This window comes from Phoxinus phoxinus, assembly GCF_949152265.1.
Source record: "Phoxinus phoxinus genome assembly, chromosome: 4".
NCBI lineage: Eukaryota > Metazoa > Chordata > Actinopteri > Cypriniformes > Leuciscidae > Phoxinus > Phoxinus phoxinus.
In genome coordinates, this window is record NC_136879.1 from 22,993,410 (window position 1) to 23,016,523 (window position 23,114).

The window sequence follows — 23,114 nt, forward strand, 5'->3', positions numbered from 1 at the left end:
TAAGAAGGTTGATGTCTAAAAAATTAATGAGGAGGAGGGTAGTGAATGACGTAAAGACCCGAGGTATAACCAGTAGACCTATAAAACTAAATCCCCACCTAACAGTTTTAGTTTGTGGACTTATTTATAAAAACATAAAAGGAACATTCCTAGAACATAATATTCATAACAAATTTGCACCAATACCACATTTACCTCAAAGACACTGGGAGCATCTGAGAGCCACACATTTTAACAGAAACAAATTCTGAGAAACTATCTGCTGACACTTTATTCAGTTATAATTGAAAACAGCATGGTGTGCCCTCAGATAAAATAACTACTGTGAAGTCAATTAATTAAAGAACAAGAGCGGGCACTGTGTTGCCATGGCAACAAAAGACAAATAGCAAGCGATTATGAGAGTGAAAGATTCTCTGACTGCTTTAATATTAATCAGCTAGCGTAGTGCAACCAGCCGCTCCAGACTGGAAAAATGAGAGATGGCATGTGCATACATGTCTTCATTTTTCAAATTAGATTTCAAATAAATGTAACAATTTTTTTTAGCATTAATAGGAGAGTTTTACAATGCTTAATATGAAATTGAAAAAATACTAAATTGGATGCTAGCAATTGTGGGCAGACTTAGTAAGCAGAAAATAAAGATAACAAAGAATCCAAAACATGGAGCATGTTGCCAGGAGAGAGTTTTTATTTCTCAAATAACCACAGCTGAATTATTACTGAATGTCATGTAGTCCATGAATGTCAGGTGAAACTGTAACTTATAGCACAGAGCATTTCAAGAGTTACTTATCCAACATCACAATATTGAGGATAGTGCTTAAAAATCTGGTAACCTGACCCATAGACATCTGTATTATGAGTGCTATACTTAAATTGCATAGTCATTATTATTTTAAATTATGCTGTGCATCATATGGAACTACATCTAGATGATTTGGAGATCAAATGCAATTCAACTATTCTTATTTATACTGTAGGCTACACTACCGTTCAAAAGTTTGGGGTCGGTAAGATTTTTAAATGTTTTTGAAAGAAGTCCGTTATGCTCACCAAGGCTGCATTTATTTGACCAAAAACACAGTAAAAACATTAATATTGTGAAATATTACATATATTTTACTACATTATAAAATGTAATTTATTCCTTTGATCACAGCTGTATTTTCAGCATCATTACTCCAGTCTTCAGTGTTACGTGATCCTTCAGAAATCATTCTAATATGATGATTTGCTGCTCAAGAACATTTATTGTTATCATCAATGTTAAAAATAGTGCTGCTTAATATTTTTGTGGAAACCATGAGACATTTTAGGATGCTTTGATATATGAAAAAGAAAAGCATTTCTTTGAAATAGTAAAGACATTATTATAATGTTACAAAAGATCACTTTTGATCAATTTAATGCATCCTTGCTGAAAGAAAACTAAAAACATTATTTTATCTCACTTCATACCTTTGAACGGTAGTACATATGTTATAATAATAATAATACCAACAATAATAATAGGCAGTTTCTCTGGGCATTAATAACACTTTTTCAGGAAATAACACGATTGTTATTTCCCAATCTGTCATGACAAGAGTGAAAGGATGCTGCACAGTGAAAATGTGATGATAAATATTTAAAATAAAATAAAAAAATACAACTATTTAACAGGTCAGTTGGACACATAGTGCTTTCCCAAGCTTTCTCCTCTTCTCTTCCTCTATATGTATAGTTGATTTTGGAGTATGTAGTACTGGGAAGTTTATTGAGTCCAAAAACAACCAAGCAAATATCTTTTCCTGAGACACATTTCATCTCACAAAACCTGGCCCATATCTGTGCATAAGAGAAGATACTGCTCCATCTCTGACAAAGTACTTCAGCTAAATATGAGATTCAGATAATCCTTGGTTACAAAAGGTCTGTTTATCTAATGTTCATGTGAAGATACAATGTGTTCTTTCTCTTGGTCCTCCAACACACTTCCCTCTTCCTCCATCAGGCACTTTGATTCATTATCTTCAACCTCTTCAACCTTTCCAGCCAGAGGTTTCTCAACCACTTCCTCTCTCACCCAGTCTAATACATCAGGATCTGATTCCTTTGTTGCTTCTTCGGCGAGTGAGTAGATCTTATTTGGATTGAGACTGGTATGTTTCTTCGGGAATAACCCAAAGTCTGTAAAATCTTTAGGGAAGTCCTTCCTGGCTTTGTCTTTGAGTATGGGGTCGGTCAAAGCTGGTGATCCGTTGACCAGACAACCGAGAGACTCCCTTGTCTCCTCAGTGTTTTGTTGCTGTAGCGCTGCAGTGACATCGTACAAATGAAGTTTGTTCTGCTGAAGAGCCGAGGAATACTGAAGCGGACAGTCTGGGTGAGAAGCATCGGAGGCCGCAGCGCCCGGCTTATTCGCACGAGTACTTTTCCGGTTGCCTTTCATCATTCCAATGACTTCATAACGGAAGCTAGATATGTCCTGCTTCAGCTCCTGTTGAAGTGACGACAGTCCACAATTACTTGTGACTCGCTTATTTAAAGCTGCAGTTTTTCATTTAAAAAGTTTCTCACAATGACTAGTATTTTGATAACCATGTTAAAAATGTTTATTTAAATTAGACGAAGACTAATTTGAATGTACATGTGTACTAATTTGATACAGGGAAGAAAAAAATATTTTATTCAACCTAAGGTCACCTCATGGTGGCTGCCATGTTGAAATCACATGACCTGCCACATACAACTTTATCTCAGCTTTGTATTGCAATATAATCTTTTTTTCCTATTATACACTTGTAAAATACATGAATCAAGAGTCATATCATGTAGGGTTACTTCTACAATGGCACTGATAACTTAAAACTTTTGCTGTGATGTAATGCTTCATCCACACCAATAAGTGTCAGAGTAAAGTACAAGACTACTGTTGTATCCATTGTTTTTAAGACAAATAAGGGCCAGTGAATCATAAGCAAAAAATGTGCTTAATGCAACTTGCTTTCAATCTCAAATCAATGTGAAGTTTTATATATAAATAAATAACATTTGGCTTCACTTTATTTTGATGGTCCATTTAACACATTCTGTTGACTAAAGTAACATTGCACCTACATCTCTACTAACGGAGTGTTAGTAGACTGGTAGGGTTAGAATAAGTTGACATGTAGTTGCAAAGTTACTTATAGTCAACAGAATGTTCAAAACAAAGTGTTACCATATTTTGTTTTACTAAGCTATTTGTAGACAAATCATTTTTAAATGCTTACTTTAAAATTCTCCTCTGTGAGACCCTCCTCAGTCTTGGCATCTCGAATCATGGCGGCCACATATCGTTTTACTAAGTTTCTCAAGACCTCCTGCATTTAGGGAAATAGCAGTACAATTAATTGGCGGAACAATTACAAAGAAATCAAATCATGGAGAAAGAACTGTATGATGCAAACAGTTTTTAAGTATTTGTTGGTGGGAAACTACCTGGTATTGGTGGTTGAGTCTCACATTTTCAGCAGCTCTTCTCTGAAAGGACAAAAGGAAGGATATTTGTAATACATTCATTCTCTCTGTCCCCAACAATATTAAAGTATCTGCTGATTCAAAGACAACAAAGCACACTAGACATCTTATGACACATATTTAGTTGTAATGAAATTCCCCTTAAGCTATTACATAATATTAACCTTTTCACAATTTTTTTATTTTATAAAAATCACATTTCTGTGATGTCATATGATTATTCTTTAAAGAAAATGTAAGACCAAAGAAGAAGAGACATAAAATAAACAGTTTTTCACAGAGTCTCACCCCTAGTGTCCCAAATGTCTCAGTCCTCTTTGACCTCCTCTTGAACACATTCACCTTAATCCATGTAAGCAGGTAACATATGGATTTGGGACTGGGGATAATGTTGAAGGGAGGTGGCAGGGTGCCTCCTTCCTCAAAATAACTCATCCATAATTTAGTTCTGGCAAATTTCCATTCAATATCAGCATGGTCCTTCAGAAAAGCCAGAACACATAAATATGAGAAATGTACACATTTTCTCAGCAGATGCTTTCATACAAAAGTGACTAACAAGGTACCGCACACTGTACCGTATTTTCTGGAATATAAGTATTTTTTTAATATAATCTGAAACGTACTATTCCAAAGATACTTGAAAAACTGAAAAAAGTTAACATACAGTATTTGGATTCGTGCTGAATAAGAGAGGAATGTGAGTTTCCCACATGCCAGTAGTTTTCAGTTTTGCTTTAAATACATTTGTTTAGGCTTGGCCTTTTTAATACATTTTGTTTACAATGAATTCCACTATCTGTTTGTTTTATACTTATATATTTCATCTTGTTCTGCTCTGAATACTGTTAAAATTAAAGGATTTGGTATGCAGTAAGGGAAACTAAAATAAATGTTCATAGTCAGTGTTGGGGAAAGTTACTTTGAAAATTGCATTACTTAGTTACTTGTTAAGAAAAGTAATGCGTTGTGTTATTTCTGCGTTACTTTTTTCAGATATTTTGTTGTAAATTTTAAAAGTAATGCGTTACTTTACTAGTTACTTGAAAAACTAATCTGACTACGTAACCTAAGTTAATTGTAATGATTTACCCCCAACACTATTCATAGTTTACTGTCTGTAAATATTTAATATAATGGTATTTCACATTATTTCTGAATATAACAATAAAATGTGACTTAAACACTGATAAGACATACTGTACTGTATCTGTGCAATTTTGACCCAGTGCGATAATCATATGTGCCTTATTTTTCAGACAATACGGTATATGTAATATGCAACATTTTCCTAGAGTAGGAATTTTAAAGATATGTCGATATTAGACATATTTTCTATTATTAAGATATTTTGAAGATATGTTTAGTGCTCAGGTCAGACCTCAAAGGACTTACAGCGATATGTTGATATGAATTGTTCATCATGGCAATAAGCATATTGAGGAGCACCACCAAGGAGATGACGTTATAGGTCCCAAACATTGTGGCGCCCACAAATTCTGTGAACTTGTGGTCAGCTTGGACATTAGTCACATACAGACTGATCAATCCAAAAATGGACCAAAACAAAGACTGCAAGGTCTCAAATAGCCTACAAATGGAATACAAATAAAATTAGGATGTGCAGCTGCAACTTATACACAACTTTATAAACTTTCATTGTAACCTAGGGGCCGGAATGACTAACTATTTAAGATTTAGCTGATTTATAAAAATAAAAATACAGGTGTAGTAGACAATTACAATAGATAAATTATGTATTGAGATATGAGGTATTAGAAATGTAGATATTAGGCCTTTTCCAAGACTTACGTTGAGAAAGCATTGTTTTGACGTTCGCAGCGAATGCCTTTGCAGTTCATGCCATCACTAGTCTCGTAGTAGAAGTAAAGCTGATTGAGTCCATTAGCAAAGGCAAGCAACACCAGGCAGTAGATGAACAGGAACTTTAGGATGTCCAGGAGCATCCGCCCTAATGATATCTGCAAAGGACCTAGGTGAGAGTTGGCGGTGAAAAGCGAGATGAGGCGTAGAGAGCTGAAGATGTTGGCAATGGCGAACACTGCCTCAGCCACCAATGTGGGGTGCCACATTTCCCAGGTTTCCCTGGGTTTGCAACCACTGTACTATAAGGAAAGAAGGAAGAGTAACTTAGTCTTGTTCCATTCCCAAGTGATTCCCACCAGTGATTGTTGTGATGTAACATACCTTGACATATGCAACAATCTTCAGTGAGATGGTTGCAAGATACAAGGAATTCATCACAAAGTCCATAAGATTCCACCAGTCATGCATGTAATCTTGAAATCCACCGTCCCACATCTGCTTGATCTCAGTCCATATGAATCCTGCAAGAGCAGCCAAGAGATTTTGTTGGTTCATGTTCAAAGAACTTATTTGTTTTCTGGTCCAAGATGAATCTTGCAAATGTTGCATAGAGAACATAATAGAGTAAAACTCTAAAACAATTTGATTTTAATTGAATTACAACAAAAACGTATTTGTACTTTTTTATTTATTTATTTTAGTTGTAACTTTATACAATAAACTATTTTATTAGTTAATGAATTGGGTATTAAACTAAAAATGATCAAAACGTACCAAAATTGTTACACGTCTTAAGTTAAAAATGAATGTATTATGAAGTATTCAGCAAGGACACATTTGATCAAAGGTGACAGTAAAGAGATTTAAAGCAGGGCTATGCAGTTTCGGGAATTTCTTCGCTGTATTCTCGCTTTTAGCTCGCAGGTTTCTCTACAGAGCTCCCCCTACAGCTTCGGAATAGATATTTGACACACTGTCGAAAAACTTGGCAACTCTCAGATACCAGAGGCTAGTAGATCAATGACATCAAAGCAGACGGGACATTCTTTAAAACTTCTTAATTCGGGTTCGAACAGCGTGAGGGAAGATTTTTTTTGCCGTAAAGCAATTCGTTACATCGCGAGACCTGATATCACGCGATGCTTCCTGACGCTGCGGCCGGCGGCCGCCAGCCCAAAGTGGCAAGGGTGGTTTTTCTGCTCACATGCGGTAGGGGGGTTGCGAGACGACCACCATTCAACCCGAAAAAAGTAATATAACATAATATAATATAATAGTTCACCTTTAAAATGTCACAACAGATTCCTATTTAAAAGAAATGCTGTTCTTTTGAACTTTCTACTCGAAGAATCCTGAAAAAAACATATTAGAATGATTTCTGAAGGATCATGTGACACTGAAGACTGGACTAATGATGAAGATTACATAATAAAATGTATTAAAATAGAAAAAAAACCTTTTAATTTTAATAATTTTTTACATTATTACTGTTTTACTGTATTTTGATCAAATTAAAAAAAAGCTAAACTTTTGAATAGTAGCATTAACCTTAAAGAATGCTGTAAAATGTTAATGAATTAAACCTTATTGTAAAGGGTAATTGTTATTATTATAATGTGTCATCCTTTCTTAATAATCCTATAATATGTTGGTACCTTTTTGGTATTTTTGCCTTTTAAAGTATTACATCACAATTCTTGCTCAAATTCTTTTAGGCTATGTTTACAGGGAAACGATCTGAAGAGAAAACGCAAAAGTGGCGTTGTGTTATAACTTTTTTTTCTGCGTTTAGACAAGCATTATGGGGGGGGGGGGGGATTTGCATGCATATGGTGACGCAAAAGTGTGTGAAATTCGATTTAGTGTGCACTCCAGGCGGCTAGGTGGCAATGTGAAGCACTGCCACACAACAACTCCGCACGCCTGCGTACAACCTTCCTTCTACTTTTCTCCCTAGTAGACTTTTGCGTTTTTACTCTTTAGACGGGAACGCGACGGTGGAGCGTTTTTAGGATTTCCACTCTGGAGGGTGGTTTCACTTTTTTGCGTTTTTAAGCCCCAAAAACGCCGTCGCCATGTAAACGAAAGGCTCATCTGATAAAATATTTTTACGTTTTCACCCGCGAGCGTTCTCGTGTAAACAGGGCCTCAGACATATATAAACTTTTTAGTGTATACTAATACACAAATAAATACAGTAGCTCAGTTTAGGACCAGATTATGAAATCATATCAGTTATGTAGGGATGTGGTGTTACCTATAACCCAGGGTAGGATCATCCACTCCACCGTGGTGGGCTTTGGTCCTTGACGATCAGGATTGTTAGAGACTATGTGCTGGGAGGCCAGCAGCAGGAGGAAGAGGAAGGTCAAGTAAGAGGCGGTGTGGCAAATAAACTTGATGAAAGGCTTGCGGATGAAGAGGCCATAGCGGCTCTTGGGTGCCACCAGGTAACAGAGGGAGAGCAGGGGGAATAGGAGGCCGATGAAGACACAGGTGATGAACTTGCCAGCCCAGTGACGTCTCCTCCAGCCAGGGAATTCATCATACCAGCGAGAGGCCAACAGCTGCTGGCAATTTGGCTGTGCTACAAACTGAGAGAGAAAAGAATACAGGGAAATCATACGTTACTATCCAAGTATGAACAGGTGGTCTGGGAAGCAAGCTGCCTATCAGTAATTTTCCAGTCAGATTTCCCAGAATATCCATTTTTACCATTTACAAGACTTACTGGAATTTTATGTCCGTGTACATATATTACTTTGGCAAAGTTTTTTTTTAATGACATAGGAGCATCAACTTAAAGAAACATAATTACGCCATGTATTCCAGTCTAACTGAGCCATAAACTGTCAGTACAATTAAATTACAGCACTAGCAAACTATACATCAGTGTTTTCAGCAGTTTGCCCAAAGCCAGACTCCAGGATATACCCATGTAAAGTGAGCATTAGTGTCTAATAAAGTCAGAATGATGGAGTGAACATGAACAGTAAGGCAGGAGGTCTGATTTTCTCTCATTTATTCCCCATCAGACTGCTGAGCCTCCAACACAATATAGTCAACATGTTGCTTCATGACAGTCAAACACTTACGCAAACGTTTGTAACGTGATTTGATAATCATATTTTTGTAGCAAAAAAACAAACAAAGCAGACATTTCGATGCCAAGATCCAAAGGTATAGATGTTGTGAAATGCTAAAACTGCTGTATTATTCATGTCCTTTATTAGACATTTTATTCTCTGTAATACAAGTTATACATATTATATCAAAATAAAAATGAAAACTATAAAATACAGAAAAAATAAAACTTAACTACAGTTTAACTAACAGTCAGAGTGAAAAATAAAAAAGGATATTCTGAGAACAAAATATAAATAATAACTAAATTAAAAATGATAATAACCCTTTTGTAACCCATCTCATTCGTGAGGATGAATTAAGTAATTCAGTATATGTAAGTACTATACTCTCTAAGCCACCTACTCTAAAGCGATTTATTATCGTCCTTTACGATTGTTGCTTGTCAGACTGTACGAACATGATCCTCGCTGTAACCCATGTCACACTGTAAGATTTCAGCTAATGTCAGACTGTACGACAGTCAAGACGTGTTAAAAACGGACGCACGCGAGGAAACTTGTCTGGAGTTTTACATCATCAATCAATGACGCGTTCGGTGATGTGAGCTGCCAGAATTCCGTCGGAGATCAAATTTGATCGCAACGGTCATTAATCGGCTGTCGGTGAACATGTCAAACTAACGTTCAAAGACTTCAGATTTGAGCCTAGGATCAGAGGATTCTTTTAGGATTTGCTAAATTTGTCTCAGACGGTCAAATCGCGGCCAAAATCGCACAGTGTGCACCCGGCTTAAGTTATTTAGTTACGTTTTTTATCTCAAAGCAATAAGTTCAGATCCCTGAACAATTTGTTTATTGTTCATATCTGATTTGAATTTCTTATTTAAAATTGAATGTGTTTTGGCATGTGTGTGCAAAAGAGTAAGTAGGCTACAATTGTCTACAATTTGCACAGTAACTAAATGCACATGGCTTGTTGTACCATCAAAACTGAGTTGATTCTCATTGAAACTGTCAAACTCTTAAACTCTTCACAACTAAACATCTTTCATTGTGTGAGCCATCACATGCAAAATGACCCATTCAACAAATATTTCCAGGGATAAAAAAACATTAAACATTTTGACCAGTGTGATGACAAAAACTATTTTTATTTAGGTGGCATTGGCCAATTTACTGACACAACAACTATTTGAAGCAGGAATTAAATGTTTTTGGTGAGTAACCACATTTTAATAATAATAATTTTTTACATTTATATAGCGCTTTTCTGGGTATCAAAGCGCTTCACATATAGAAGGGAAGAATCTCCTCAACCCCCACCAATGTGCAGCATCCACCTGGATGATGCGACAACAGCCATATTGTGCCAGGACGCCCACCACACACCAGCTTACTGGTGGAGAGGAGACAGAGATGAAGCCAATCAGTATATGAGGATGAATGATTAGGAGGCCATGATGGACAGAGGCCAAGGGGCAAATTTGGCCAGGATGCTGAGGTTACACCCCTACTTTTTTTCGAAGGACATCCTGGGATTTTTAATGACCACAGAGAGTCAGGACCTCGGTTTAACGTCTCATCCGAAGCACGGTGCTCTTTGACAGTATAGTGTCCCCGTCACTATACTGGGGCGTTAGGACCCACACAGACCACAGGGTGACCACCCCTACTGGCCTCTCACCACATCTCAGGAGTCTTCCATCCAGATACTAACCAGGCTCAGCCCTGCTTAGCTTCAGTGGGCAACCGGTCTTGGGCTACAGGGGGATATGGCTGCTGAAAGCAATTATGACAAACAATTTTGCAGACAGGCAATTCAGTTCTGATGTTCCAGCAAACAGTTGTGACAATTGCACTTACAGTTTAGAGAACGTTACTTCTTTTTTTTTATGTGCCAAACCGATTGAGAAAATAAAAAGTTAAATGAATTCATATTCTTTGCATTAATTGAGATTATTCTTAATCATAATTTTTTAATTATGTGCTTGGCCCTGAAACTGCAACTTGCAGCCATACATTGACTCTTGTTCTAGCTGCTTATTTGTTCTTCTCCCTCATCCTCTTCATCTCGTCTCCTGTGATCAGCCCAAAGCCATTAACCAAGCATCTAAAATGTCAAGCGGAAGTGGGAGGGCGCCTAACCAAATTACAAACAAATGCATCCTCATTACAGCAGAGCCAAGGTCAAGTCTGAGATGAGTTTAAGTGTTCTCCGCCAGGGCCGATTAGCACGGTACAATCTGTTCTCCAGATCAAATAAAGAACTCTGTCACGGGGCTGCTGTGCAATTGACAACAGCACCTTAATACACCTCAACGGGACAAATAGGGACGCCACTTCAAATAAAAAGAAACATGCTAAGCAAACACTGTCAGTCTGGAGTGGAACGTGTACTTTTTTACTGCTGCACTCTACAGCAACCAGTAACACTTTTTAAAAGCATGCCAACTGACTTTATACAGGAACAAGTTCATTCCTCCCGTTTCTTTTTCATAATGAGGCTTTCAGAATTTCAATATTCACATAACTAAAATGCATTTACCGAAATATGAAAAGTGAGGAAAAAGTGACAAAATCTACATCGCATGGCCTTTTATGTGAACAATTTAAGCACAAAATGCTTTACCTCCCCAAAACGCATGCTACCATTTCCCACCCACTCCATCAGATTCTTAAAGGAGGTTTGGCTATGATGTCTAGGCTCTTATCAGATCTTCTGCAGATGTAAGACCACCATGCCATCATGTTATACAAACTTTGAACATCTGGCACATGAAAGCCCATGTTCTTCTCCGAGCATGAATATCCTCCTGTGAACAAGTACAATTTCCAAGCAAATCGGATACATTGCCGCACAATGCATGACAATCTGAGATAGATACATCAATCGATAGCAAAGTTTTTTTTTAATCCATCTCCTCAACTCTTAGAATCTAATGATCAAAAATCGTTTACATCTGAGGTAATACAAAGCATGCTGCTTCTGATCTGATCTCTGATTTTATAGTGGTTATTCACGTGTTTAATTGGAGACATTCTAGCAACATTTAGAATAATAAGATTAGTGCTGGTGTGACCGTCTCTACCATTGCCAATGATTGTGTGACTGCTGGAACAAATGCCATTTATTCTGAACTGTCATGTCTAATATAATCACGGGTTGAGAAGAATGACCAATGGATATTTATGCAACTCGCAATATTAATGATTTGACTGCACTGAAACTATTGGTTGAGAAATCAGCTTAACTAGATGATGACATCACTGTTTTCTGCAGAGCTGCTATATAGCTGAATTGAACTCGTTTCATAATTGATGTATTTTACACAATGCACTTTACTGAATAATGACAGTTTACTGTTGTCTTTTTTTAGAGCTGCTTTTCAGCAGAATTGAATTATGTTTACATCACTGAATCGTTGTTTTCCAGTCTTTCACTGTAAAGCTGCTTTCAAAACAATCTGTATTGTATAAAGCGCTATATAATTAAAGGTGACTTGACTCGCATACAGTAAGCAACAAAACAAATCAAATATGCATAACAAATTCATCTAAAGCATTGGCAAAAGGCGGCAAAATAATTTGAGCAAAATGGCTACAAGATGATGTGTCATAAATTGCTGTGTTTAATATGTATATAATTTCTGTAATTTAATTTATAATACATTTGGCATTTATGATGCTTCATTTTCACATTGTGGGCAGTGAATATAGTTTCTGGATGTGGACTATTTTCAAACAAAGCAATGAAACGTGAACAGACTTGATTCAAGAGGCAAAGTAATTAGCTATATAGCTAATTAGCAAAGTAGCTATCTGAACCCACACTACAGGCTGAAAGTGGGTATGACTCTTCACTCCTACACTACAGAAAGTCATCACAGGTCAAAAGGGCATCTTATCTATACTGCGCTGAGGCATGAGATGACCTTGTCAAGTGTGAAGAAAAATACCCGATTTTTAGTTTGGGCTTGTAACACTTCAGTGCTTTTAAATTAATGCACAACAGAGGCTTGAGTTTCATCTGACACCCCTCAAGTATTGCTAAGAGGACCTTCTTAACATTAAACCATATGTGGGAGTTCATTTGTACTTAGCTTAGTCAATCTTAGGAGAGTGTTAATCACTATCAGCAAGAAGTAATTAGCATTTTCCCACACTGTAAAAAAAATCATGTTCATGATTTATCATCATAACTTGATCTCTTTTGTCAAATCAACTTGGATAATTCATGCATTTCAGATAACATAATATTTTGAGTTTTTTTTTGTATTGAACCAATTTTAATTGTATAACTCAAATTTTAATCTCAATGAACTTAATTCTAAGGCAACCAGGTAACTTACTATTTTAAGTTGAACCAACAATATGTTTTAAGGAGCATAAAAAGACCCAAAAATATCTGGATATTTTAGTTACACATAAATATATGAAAGTCACTATTATATAACTAAATATAAATCCAAATAGCATTTAAAAAAATTAAAAGTAAGCAAAACATCTTTATAAAAGTAAGTTTCAGGTTTCTAAAAAAAAGTGTCTCGCACCATAATTAATTGTAGGAACATTGGATGAAATTGTAATAGAAAATAGGAAAATATAGATCCCGAACACTAGGCTACTTAAGTTTGAATGATCACAAAACTATATTTAAATGTGCAACATTTCTGTTAATCAACGTCATGCAGGTTTCGAAAATATATATAAATGATCCTGAAATCATGTTAGTGTTAAAAGCAAATGTAAAAATATGTTTTGGTGATGGGTTTGTGTTTGTAAATGCAACTTGGTTTATCCATTTTAGGTGTCCAAATACTTTTTTGACCATTGTAAGAAAATACATAATCTTCAAAACATAACTGTACCTCCTTTTGGCGGTATTTGATAGCCAATTTCAGGCGAGCCAGCTCACTATTGGTCTCATCCTGCAGCAGGTTGACATCATCACGGAAATTAAGGATCAACTCCAGCTCGCGTGAGGACCGGGTCTGGTCCAGGAGATCCTTCGCGAAGCGTTTGCACTGACGGGAGAGCTCCTCGTATTCAGTTTTGAACTCGTTTTCCACTTTGCTGAGTTCCTGGAGCTCCCAGCTGAGTTGGAACGCGGTGAGGAAAGGATCCTCGCTGGATAGGGCAACGAGAGACGGGCTGGCTAGGGCCTTGTAGATGTTCAGCCGGGAGCGCGAGTGTCGTAGACTGTCCACGTCCGAACTGGAGACGCACTCTATGCAGTTACAGCGCACCTCATGAGGCTGGGGGACCGACACACCTTTTTGCACCAACATCTTGATGATCTCGTAGTTGTTGGTGTGCGCAGCCAGGATGATGGGGGTGATGTCAGGTGTGAAGTCTGAGAACTGTTTATCGAGCAGGATGGGTGGTACCTGGTTAGAAATGGGAAAAGATGGATTCAATTCATCTGATGAAACAGCGTTTCACTATACAGCTGCCCAAAAAATTAATGACACATTTTAGACAGTCACTTAAAATATCTGAATATCATTGCATTACATTATGAAATAACAAATTATAGTATTAAATATGCAACAATTCTTTAAAATAAATGCCACTTTATTTGATATTTTTTGTACACTAAATATATTTGGTATGGGATTGAATTTGAAACCATTTTCACAACATTTCACAAATTATTGCAAAGAAATAGCAAGTAACACACTGAATTAAACATGAAATTTTGAAATAGAAAGAATGAAATAGTATTTGCTTGTACTAACAACAATCTTTGTATTTAACTTCAACAAAATCAAATTTTCACAGTTTACTGAAATATTTATTAGTGACATTGTTCAATGCTATGAAATATTTGTAAAAATGCATACACTTGAATGAGTTTTCACCAGGGTTATTATTATTATTATTATAATAGCCAACACAATATTGAATAAAATAGTTGACAATTTTAATAAAATATTAAAAAAACTTTTTTAATTTCACCTAGTTGCCAAAGCAACATGAAACTAAATGTATTTAGTTTAATTTGATCTACTAAAAAATAAATAATTATGCATAACATTGAATGAGTATTCATAAACAGGGGTATTATTATTATTATCATTATAACTACAATGGAAAACTAAAATAATATGTAATAAAATAAACGTCAACTAATAAATGAAATAAAATACGATTTTGTATTTATTTCAGCTAGTTGCCGAAGCAACTGATATACAATTTTTTTTAAAAATAAAAACGATAGACATTAAACTAATTAAAAAGGTATCAAAACACAATTACTAATACTTTAACTGAATTCGAATTAAAAAAATAAAATAAAAACTATAATAGTAGAGCTGCACAATTAATCGATAAAAGATCACAATCTCGATTCAAACACCCATGCAATCTTATTCCTAAATGACAGCGAGAAGTATTGGGATACAAGTTTATAGTTATATGTTTATTTATAGTAATAAAACTAAAATAACACTGGTATTCAGAACCTGTGCTGACAAGTGTTTCGTGAAGAAAACAATTGTCTTAATGAGGATGCATTTGCTTTCAATTGCCATCTCACTGTGAATAGCTGAAATATCCACACTTGCCGGATAATAACCTCACAATTAAGCGCTTGTTATTATTCAGATCTCAAATGTGAAGGACAGCTATGAGAATGAACACTAAAGAATATTCCAATTGGGAGAGAAAAACAAATGCATAAATCATGAAGAAGGGTATAAAACAATAGGAGCGTCCACTGTTGGTTTAATCACGATGAAATGGAAGCTACATCAAATGACCCAGAAATTGCCGGGGGAAAAGGTTTTTCCTGAAAATCCTCTGAGCACATGAGGAAAACGCTTGGGAGAGAGGCTACAGAGAGACATGGTCACTTTGAAGTAGCTACAGAGCTTCGGTAGCAGAGAAGAACCGTGTGAAATCCTGTCTGGGGTTTGGCGAGGTTTTTGCTTGGAAAGCATAATAGTGACCCAGTTGCAAAGGGAGACGATTTTGTGAGCTTTTCTAGCCAAAGCAATATGTGAGAAATCTAAAAGTGCCCACAACAACAAACAATACCTTTAATAAATTGCGTTGGTGTAAGCACAACGCTGAAGAGATGCTATTCATCAGCAAGGATGGCACACCTTATTAAACTAAAGGGAAGAATCATGAACAGCACAATATGGAAGGAAATACAGCAATCTGTTTCAGTCTGAAGTTTGGGAGGAAGCTTATCTTCAGGACAATGGCAAGGATAAATTAACATCATTAGCATACTGAATGATACTGAATGTCCTAAAATTCTAAGAACTAATCCATAAGCCTTATCCAACCATGAAGTACATGCAGTATTTGAATCCTGGTGTTCAAGAATAATCCATTATCCTAAGAAACGAGAGAAATCTACCGAGAAGCCTGGCCAAAATCATTTGTGAAATGCATGGACTGACAATAAAAACTTAAAGATGTCATGCTTGCCAAATGCAACACTAAAAAAGATTGTAATAACCTAAAACAAAAATGATCAGCCTATTACAATGTTTTAGCTTTAACTATAGAGAACCATATCTGGCTTTAGCTTGAAATATTACAGAGATCAAAACATCGAATAAATGACTTTTAATGCACTACAGAGAGAGTTAGTTAAATAGTTTAATTGCTGCACCGCTAACATCATGAAACAAACAAACTCATGGGCCATTTACACGACACGGTTTTCAACCAAAAACAGACAACATTACACGTTTTGGCAGTATAAACGACAGCGGCATTTTGGGTGCCTGAAAACTCAAACTTTTGAAAACGTGTTTCTAAGTGCATGTTTATGAAAATTACACCGTTATCATCTCCATGTTAAGTCGCCTTCATTTATATAGCGCTTTTAAAAATAGATTGTTTCAAAGCAGTAAACTTCCATTTTTTTTTGTAAAGTACAAAAGTGCAAATTTGTGAAAACAGTGAAGTCTTGCGCATGCATATTACATGTTCAGTCTTAAGGTGCGTAGTGTTTCTTTACAAAGTGACATGGCCAACTACTACTTCCAACTACTGGCCTGGCATGAATAATACAGCGTTTTTATTCGTTTTTGCGGATCTGTGTGAATGGGGATCATTTTGAATAAGTTGTCATCCCGAAAAAAAAAAAAGAAAAAAAAAAAAAGCTTTTCTGCATTTTTACTACATTCATGTGTAAACGCACCCTCATAAAACCCTCACCATCACCCTGCCATTGGTCAGGCAGCACCAGATAGTCCCGCCTCCAAACTCACGCCACTTGTTAAGTCATAATGATGTATTGAAATGCTCAAACTATAGCACCAAAGAGTTACACTTTTCACAGATATATCAACCTGCTTGCTTATAAAACTTAAACGGGGCTTGGAGAAAACATTGAGGTGTTGCAATTAATATATTACACATAATGAAAAGACTACAGCACGAACATTCTAAACATACACGAGGCACATGAAGAGAACTGAATGACTGCAAATCCCCCATTGCGTATGCTGTTAGCATCAATATCAGCTACATTCTTAGGAAATATCTGGACGGGGTTTTCTTATCGTATTGCATTGAAAGCAATTACAAAATGAATGCATTTACAAAATTTGCAATTCATGGTTATATTAATACAATTAATTTAAAGGTCAGAACACAAAAAATTGTTTGTTTGTTTAGACTGGAATTCGGTGGGATCAAAAATAAAATGTTGACAGAATTTTCATTTTTGGGTGGACTATCCCTTTAAAGTCCGCGTGAACCGGAAGTTGCAACCGACTTTATCTTTATCTCTGTTGTGACGTATTTCCGAGAGAAACGGAATACTAAATGAGGAAAACTAGTGGGTGTAGCTTTTTCCCAACTAGTACCTGATTGGATCTAGAAAAGTAGGTGTTTCATTCAGCCTGTCAACTGTCAGTTGGAGGGACGTGTTTACGGATGTTAAGCAGACACCAAAACCGTCAAACCTACGTCATCAGGGAAGGTCCTCCAATGCAGAGGGGAGGGGAATTTTCTGATTTTGATTACGAAGCCAACATTTTTTTTGGTGTGGATTGACTTGCATGGATGAATTGTTCACCACAAAACGATCAATTTAGGCAAACAAAGTAAATATGGTCAATTTTGACTTTAAAGTAAAATCTGTAAAACCAGCTTATAACCACTGCTTTAAAAAACAGTGAAGTGGATAATATCTAATCCTTTAGTGGCAAGTGTGGATACAGTTTAAGCGGGGAGCTGTAAGATTTACACTTCTATGAAGTTCTGTGATCACACAACATTTGGGGGAGATGGATAAAAAAAACAGTGAGAGAAAGAAAGAAAGAGTGTGAAAGAAAAAACCAAGCAGCATGTGCTAGAAAAAGTGACAAAGTGAGAAAGAATAATGAGTTGGGAAGGAGTGAAGTGAGAGAAAATGAGTTGAGAGTTTATAAATTAAAGCCACATGAGAAGAAAAGGTGCGGTTTGAAGGTACGGGGTGATTAGCACATTTCGACTGATATCTCCATCCTTTTCACGAGAGCTCCAAGCCCACGGTGACAACAGCAAAAGCTTGACTATTTGAGGAAGATAATGAAGGCTCCGGTTGGAGAGACGTGTTCAGGCTGGCAGCCATAATGATTATCCACTGCAATATGACGCTTTGAAGCTCATCCTTAACCACAATAGAGCAGAAAATTTGGAAGGGAAAACAATTGGAAAAGTAGAGGGCTTGACTTGAAATGTCAGTAAGATGACAGTTCAAGTGCAGCTTTGTGTTTAATAAGTGAAAAGAAGCCACTCATGATTCATTACTTACATTTCCAACAACGCTGAGAGACAGGATTTTTTTTTCTTTAACTGCTAAAGAAAAAAAAAAGACCCTTTACCGCAATATAATTTCTAATGACACCTGATCTGAGCAGTGCAACTCATTCCCAAACTGATAAGAATGCTAAAAATTCAATTTCCATTCTAAAATAATTGGACCTACTATCGGATGCTTTCAGTTGTGGAATAATTAATCATGGATGACAATATGCATGCAAAATAGACTTGTATGAATGCAAAAAAAAAAAATATATTATTTACATATTTTGCCTGAAACTACATCAACATAGACCGCGGTCAGTATCAGTCCAACTAAGACCTTTGTGCAAAATAATAATTACTTTGTTCACCTTGAGAACAAATATCCAGTTTGCTCATTTAATACTTGTTCAGAAATGACTAGTTCCGTAAACTTGCTAATATGATAAAGATCACATCCCACGAAGACAAAATCATAATATCATAATTTCGTCATCAGAATCATAATTTAGGTAATCAAAGCAAACAACCCGTGCCTGTGTACTCACTCGCCCTCTTGTGGTCTTTAGATATGCTGATTTAGTCATTAGCATATCAAAAGTTTTATAAATGTGACATAAATAGACACAGTCAGGAAGAGAGACAGAGACAGAGCAAAAGAAAAAGCGCTCAGGGATTGCGGAAGGAAAGATCAGATGTGCAGCTGCTCTGGTGCATCCCATAATTTCTCTGAATCAGCGCCTCAGCATCCAGTATATTCTAGCCAATAAAGGACAATTAAATCAAAGTTAAGAGGAGAGGACACACAAGTAAGGCCCAGCAAACTTTTAGAACAACAGTTATTCATTCACATGCCTGAGTGTCTGAACATAGAGCTTTTTATAGCAGGCAGTTTTGTCTTCTGAAAAAAAGCAGGCGTACAAGCACACTATTTCTAAAGTGTTCTTATATCAGCATTGACAACTGAAGACGTAATTCCTTTCAGCCCTAAAAGCACTCCTATCTGCAATAATGGGTTGTTTACTTTACATGAGAAGTTGATAAGAGATGTTCTGAGCGTTTCGCTTCCAGAGAGACTCAATAGCTAATGTAACGGTGAACATCTAAATTCAAATCTGTACAAGTTGTGTCGTTTTGAGGGTTTCTTTTCAGGACTAAAAATTACCACATGTCTGGGTCACAGAGAGAAGGAAAGGAAACATGCAAAATGCAAATAACCAAACGTAACTACTCATATATAATAATGCTTAGGATAGCAAAATAAATAAGCGTATTAAACTGCGGGGAGAAGAAAACGCTTTCCGTTTCTGTTATTGTTGACATCACAGGTAGTGTGCCTGATAAAACTATTTTGCCAGAAATTCATCCATCACTTGGCAGAAGTTAAACAAATAAATAGTAAAAAACAAAAGTTGGCAGTGGCACCTGCTTAATTTGTCAATTAATTGTTTTGTGCAGACAGCATGACATCATTAAAATTCTAAATCATTTTTCACAACCAATGTGTTTTCCTATTCATGTTAATATTTAGCATATTGTTGTTGCATAGTTAAAATAAAATGATATGCTGTATTTTAAAGACATTTTACTTTTTTTAACAATTTTTTTTTGCATCAACCTGGTTTCCACTAGTCAGGCTGGTCTAGTTTAACGGTTTTTAAGGAGTTTGGGCACTTATAGGGTATAGGGTCAGCCTATCAGTACCGAAAACCATGCATCTAAAACAGTAAACCCCTTCAAACACTTTAATTACGCACATTTAAGTTATGTTATGAAATATTGTTATAGTTTTTCTGGAACATTAATTTGATTGTCAGTTTTAGATAGATAGGTCTATGTGTTAGAAAACTATGAACTAGGAGACAAGTACTTTACACAAACCTGTTTCTCTCCACTGGGCTTCTTGTGGTTCAGCAGGAGCTCCACGGCCCCCACCACCTCTTTACGGATGGCGTGGAGGAGAGCGTCCCCGACATACACGTTGAAGCTGAGGAGCAGCTCGATGATCTCCAAGTTCTCATTCTCAATGGCTATGAGCAGCGCCGTGCGCCCCAGAGGATCGATGCAATTGATGTTGATCTTGAAGTAGATCTCCGCCTCCTCCAGCGATAGTTTCACGCTTGCGTAATCGCCCTTCTCCACGGCGTTGAGGTAGGACTTCTCCTGCCCAGAGAGCTCCGACTCGGAGCGCACTATCCGCAGCGGAATACGGTCCCGGTACGAGGAGTTATCCGTTCTGCGGTAGTACAGCTGCGACATTGTGGCTCAATCCATCACAAAACAGGTGGAGAGCGAGGAGTAGAAGCAACCTAAAGACAAACACATCCGCGTATAAACCCTCGAATTGATGGTTTTATAATGACATTCTGTTGCAAATCCGTTTTAAGCTGGTCTAGTATAGCAGGTGCAAGGTGGAAGAACACACTAACCAGCAATAAAACATCTAGGCTACTCGTTATTTTATTTTTTTGAACAGTAGCTGACTGATAGGAAGTCGTGCAAAAGGCTTGGCACATATTTACATAAAACACAACAATATAATAATTATTTGTATAGGAGTTATTAAATTTTAAGAATAAAAAGGAAATACAAATGAAAGAAACTTCAAAACCAAAGTACAACTAGTCCTGGTGGTGTGAAATAAAGCAAGAAATAGGCTACTAATACGAAGTTTTACTCTTCAAATTACGCATAATTTACGCAGAACTTCCCAGCTCATGTTTTAGAGATTAAAAATGAAACAGTTCTTGGTTTGAACAGAAAACCACGCAAACCTGCCAAAACCAATCTCAAAATTGCGCATGTTTGCGCAGTGATAGCATAAACTTCACCGCGTCATACGGCTTCAATTTCATCATGAATCACGACTCAACTTTAAAAAGGTCATGTGGAGGTGGATGCGTTAACATCACAATTCGGATTAAACACATGCCGTCAAATAAACAACGTGCAAAGCTTTGGGAAATAATGCTGTACTGTTCTACTAAGCTCAATGCAATACAAAACCCTAACTCACCTTGCTGTCAGAACAACTTTAATTCTCAGATTTATTTAGTTTATGCGGTCAACTTACCCGATTCATCACAGAAAATACTTTTGGAGGAGTATTCCTACGACCACACGAGGAATGTTGCGCATGGTGACTGTGTTGTGCTGCCACGGCACCGACGCACAGCTGGAATCATGCTGGAATTGCAAATTCATTACGCCCCAGTAGACGTCTGTCATTGTCCACAGTGCATTGTATTAACATAACGTTTCTGTTATTTCAGTTCAACTGAGCCCTATAGTCTGACGTAGGTGATGCTGAAAATGGTAACCAAATTAGAGAATTACGTAATGCCGTGTTTCGTCAGAGAAAATCATTAATGCCGTCTTACAATCCGAGAAAAAAAGTTGTCCTTTTTCGTAAATCACATAGTGGCGATTTGTGCGCTCTTCGAAAGACACATGCGCGCGCCAATGCTGCAACTACACACATTTTAGCATGTTTTACAGTTAACATTACTAAACTTGAAAGACTGCCATACCTGTTAAAATGTTACCGGTAGGGGTGTGGGTTGTAAATAATTCTGCATCCAATTTACAGATTTCAACGAACAAACATTTTAAACAGTTATTAAAAAAGTGTGTATGTTGGTCGCGCTCTATGTTGATTCAGTAAAAAAGAACCGACTCATTAGCTCGGGAATCTGACGACAATGGTCACACTAACCGACTCATAAGGGTAATTTGTTTGAGAATCATGTTGAGGGCGCGTGCACGCAACAGGAAGTAAGTGCGCAAGACTGTCCCAAAGCGCAGTGCACTGACTGGACATCATGCATCGTGTTCACTGTTTAGGAACTCATGTGCCCCAAAATCACGAGATTTCAAGGAAAACATACTGTAAGTGAAATTATTTAGCCAATTTATTACATATCATTTGTTAGTAAAACAAAGTTTTACACATTTTATAAGTGTATATTTTGTACAACATTTGTAACATCTTTGTATAATTTAAGCCCCACAATTACTAACTTGTGTTGTCTGTTAGGCTACATAGGTTATAGCTACTTAACAGACATTTAGAAGTTTATTTTAAAATGCAAAGTATTGAAATACAAAAATAAAGCACTGTAAACACTTTCATTGTAAACTATCCCCTGGTTTCACAGACATGGCTTAAGCCTAGTCCCAGACTAAAATGTGTGAGCTATTTTGACTGAAAGCAACTTGCATATCTTAAAATATGTCCCTGCCATTGTTTTGTCTAAAGATGCACACCAGTAATGTTTCTTTCCCCTAAGGCTTGTTTATAAAAGCTTCTTAAATGTCCTTATTGAACTTGGTCTAATCCTGGTTTAACCTAAGCCCCGTCTGTGAAACCGAGCCTATAAGTGTGTCCCATAAGGTAATCAAAAGTTCTACACACACTTTGCCTTGAGCACTTGGGCCAAATACAGGAAATACGTCATTTAAGTTGGCAAGTGTGGATATTTGGACAGGCCAATTGTGTTCTTCCTTCACTAAGAAGCAGCAGTTCATTATGGTTTTAATTCAGAAAAAAAGAATCGCCTCATGATCATCATTCATTCAAGAATCGTGAATTGCGATACACATTTTCTAGTTTTATTCAGTGAGAACCGGCTCATGAGCTAACATTTTTAGAGAATTGGACTACATGTTTTTCGCACTGTAGATTCAGGTTAAAAGGCCAGAGAACTGTGAGCCCTTGTAAAACGGCAATTGCAACAAAGTTTTGCATTACTTGTTTAACAATTCCCAGACCAAATTATTCTCTCTTTCATAGTTTACCATCATTGGGTCAAAGGAAAAATGGAGAAGGCTGTCAGATTCCCATATTCATACACACCTGCATACCTCAAAAATGTTATTCATCAAATTCAGTTTACTAATTCAGTACATACATGTGTCCTCCTGCTTATTCAACACGAAATA

The 23,114-nt window shown here is 36.7% G+C and overlaps 1 protein-coding gene across 1 annotated transcript; it reads right to left on the bottom strand.

The window, feature by feature from the left end:
- Positions 1 to 672: 672 nt before the first annotated feature.
- On the bottom strand, positions 673 to 21,459 carry trpc4b (transient receptor potential cation channel, subfamily C, member 4b). Its single transcript, XM_079611330.1, has 11 exons — positions 21,247 to 21,459; positions 20,055 to 20,482; positions 13,289 to 13,807; positions 7,592 to 7,928; positions 5,716 to 5,855; positions 5,320 to 5,633; positions 4,903 to 5,098; positions 3,796 to 3,987; positions 3,469 to 3,510; positions 3,261 to 3,350; positions 673 to 2,485 (listed from the first exon to the last, which is right to left on the bottom strand). Exons 2-11 carry the CDS (start codon positions 20,430 to 20,432, stop codon positions 1,928 to 1,930), a joined length of 2,766 nt encoding a protein of 921 aa, XP_079467456.1. The 5' UTR covers positions 20,433 to 20,482; positions 21,247 to 21,459; the 3' UTR covers positions 673 to 1,927.
- Positions 21,460 to 23,114: the final 1,655 nt, after the last annotated feature.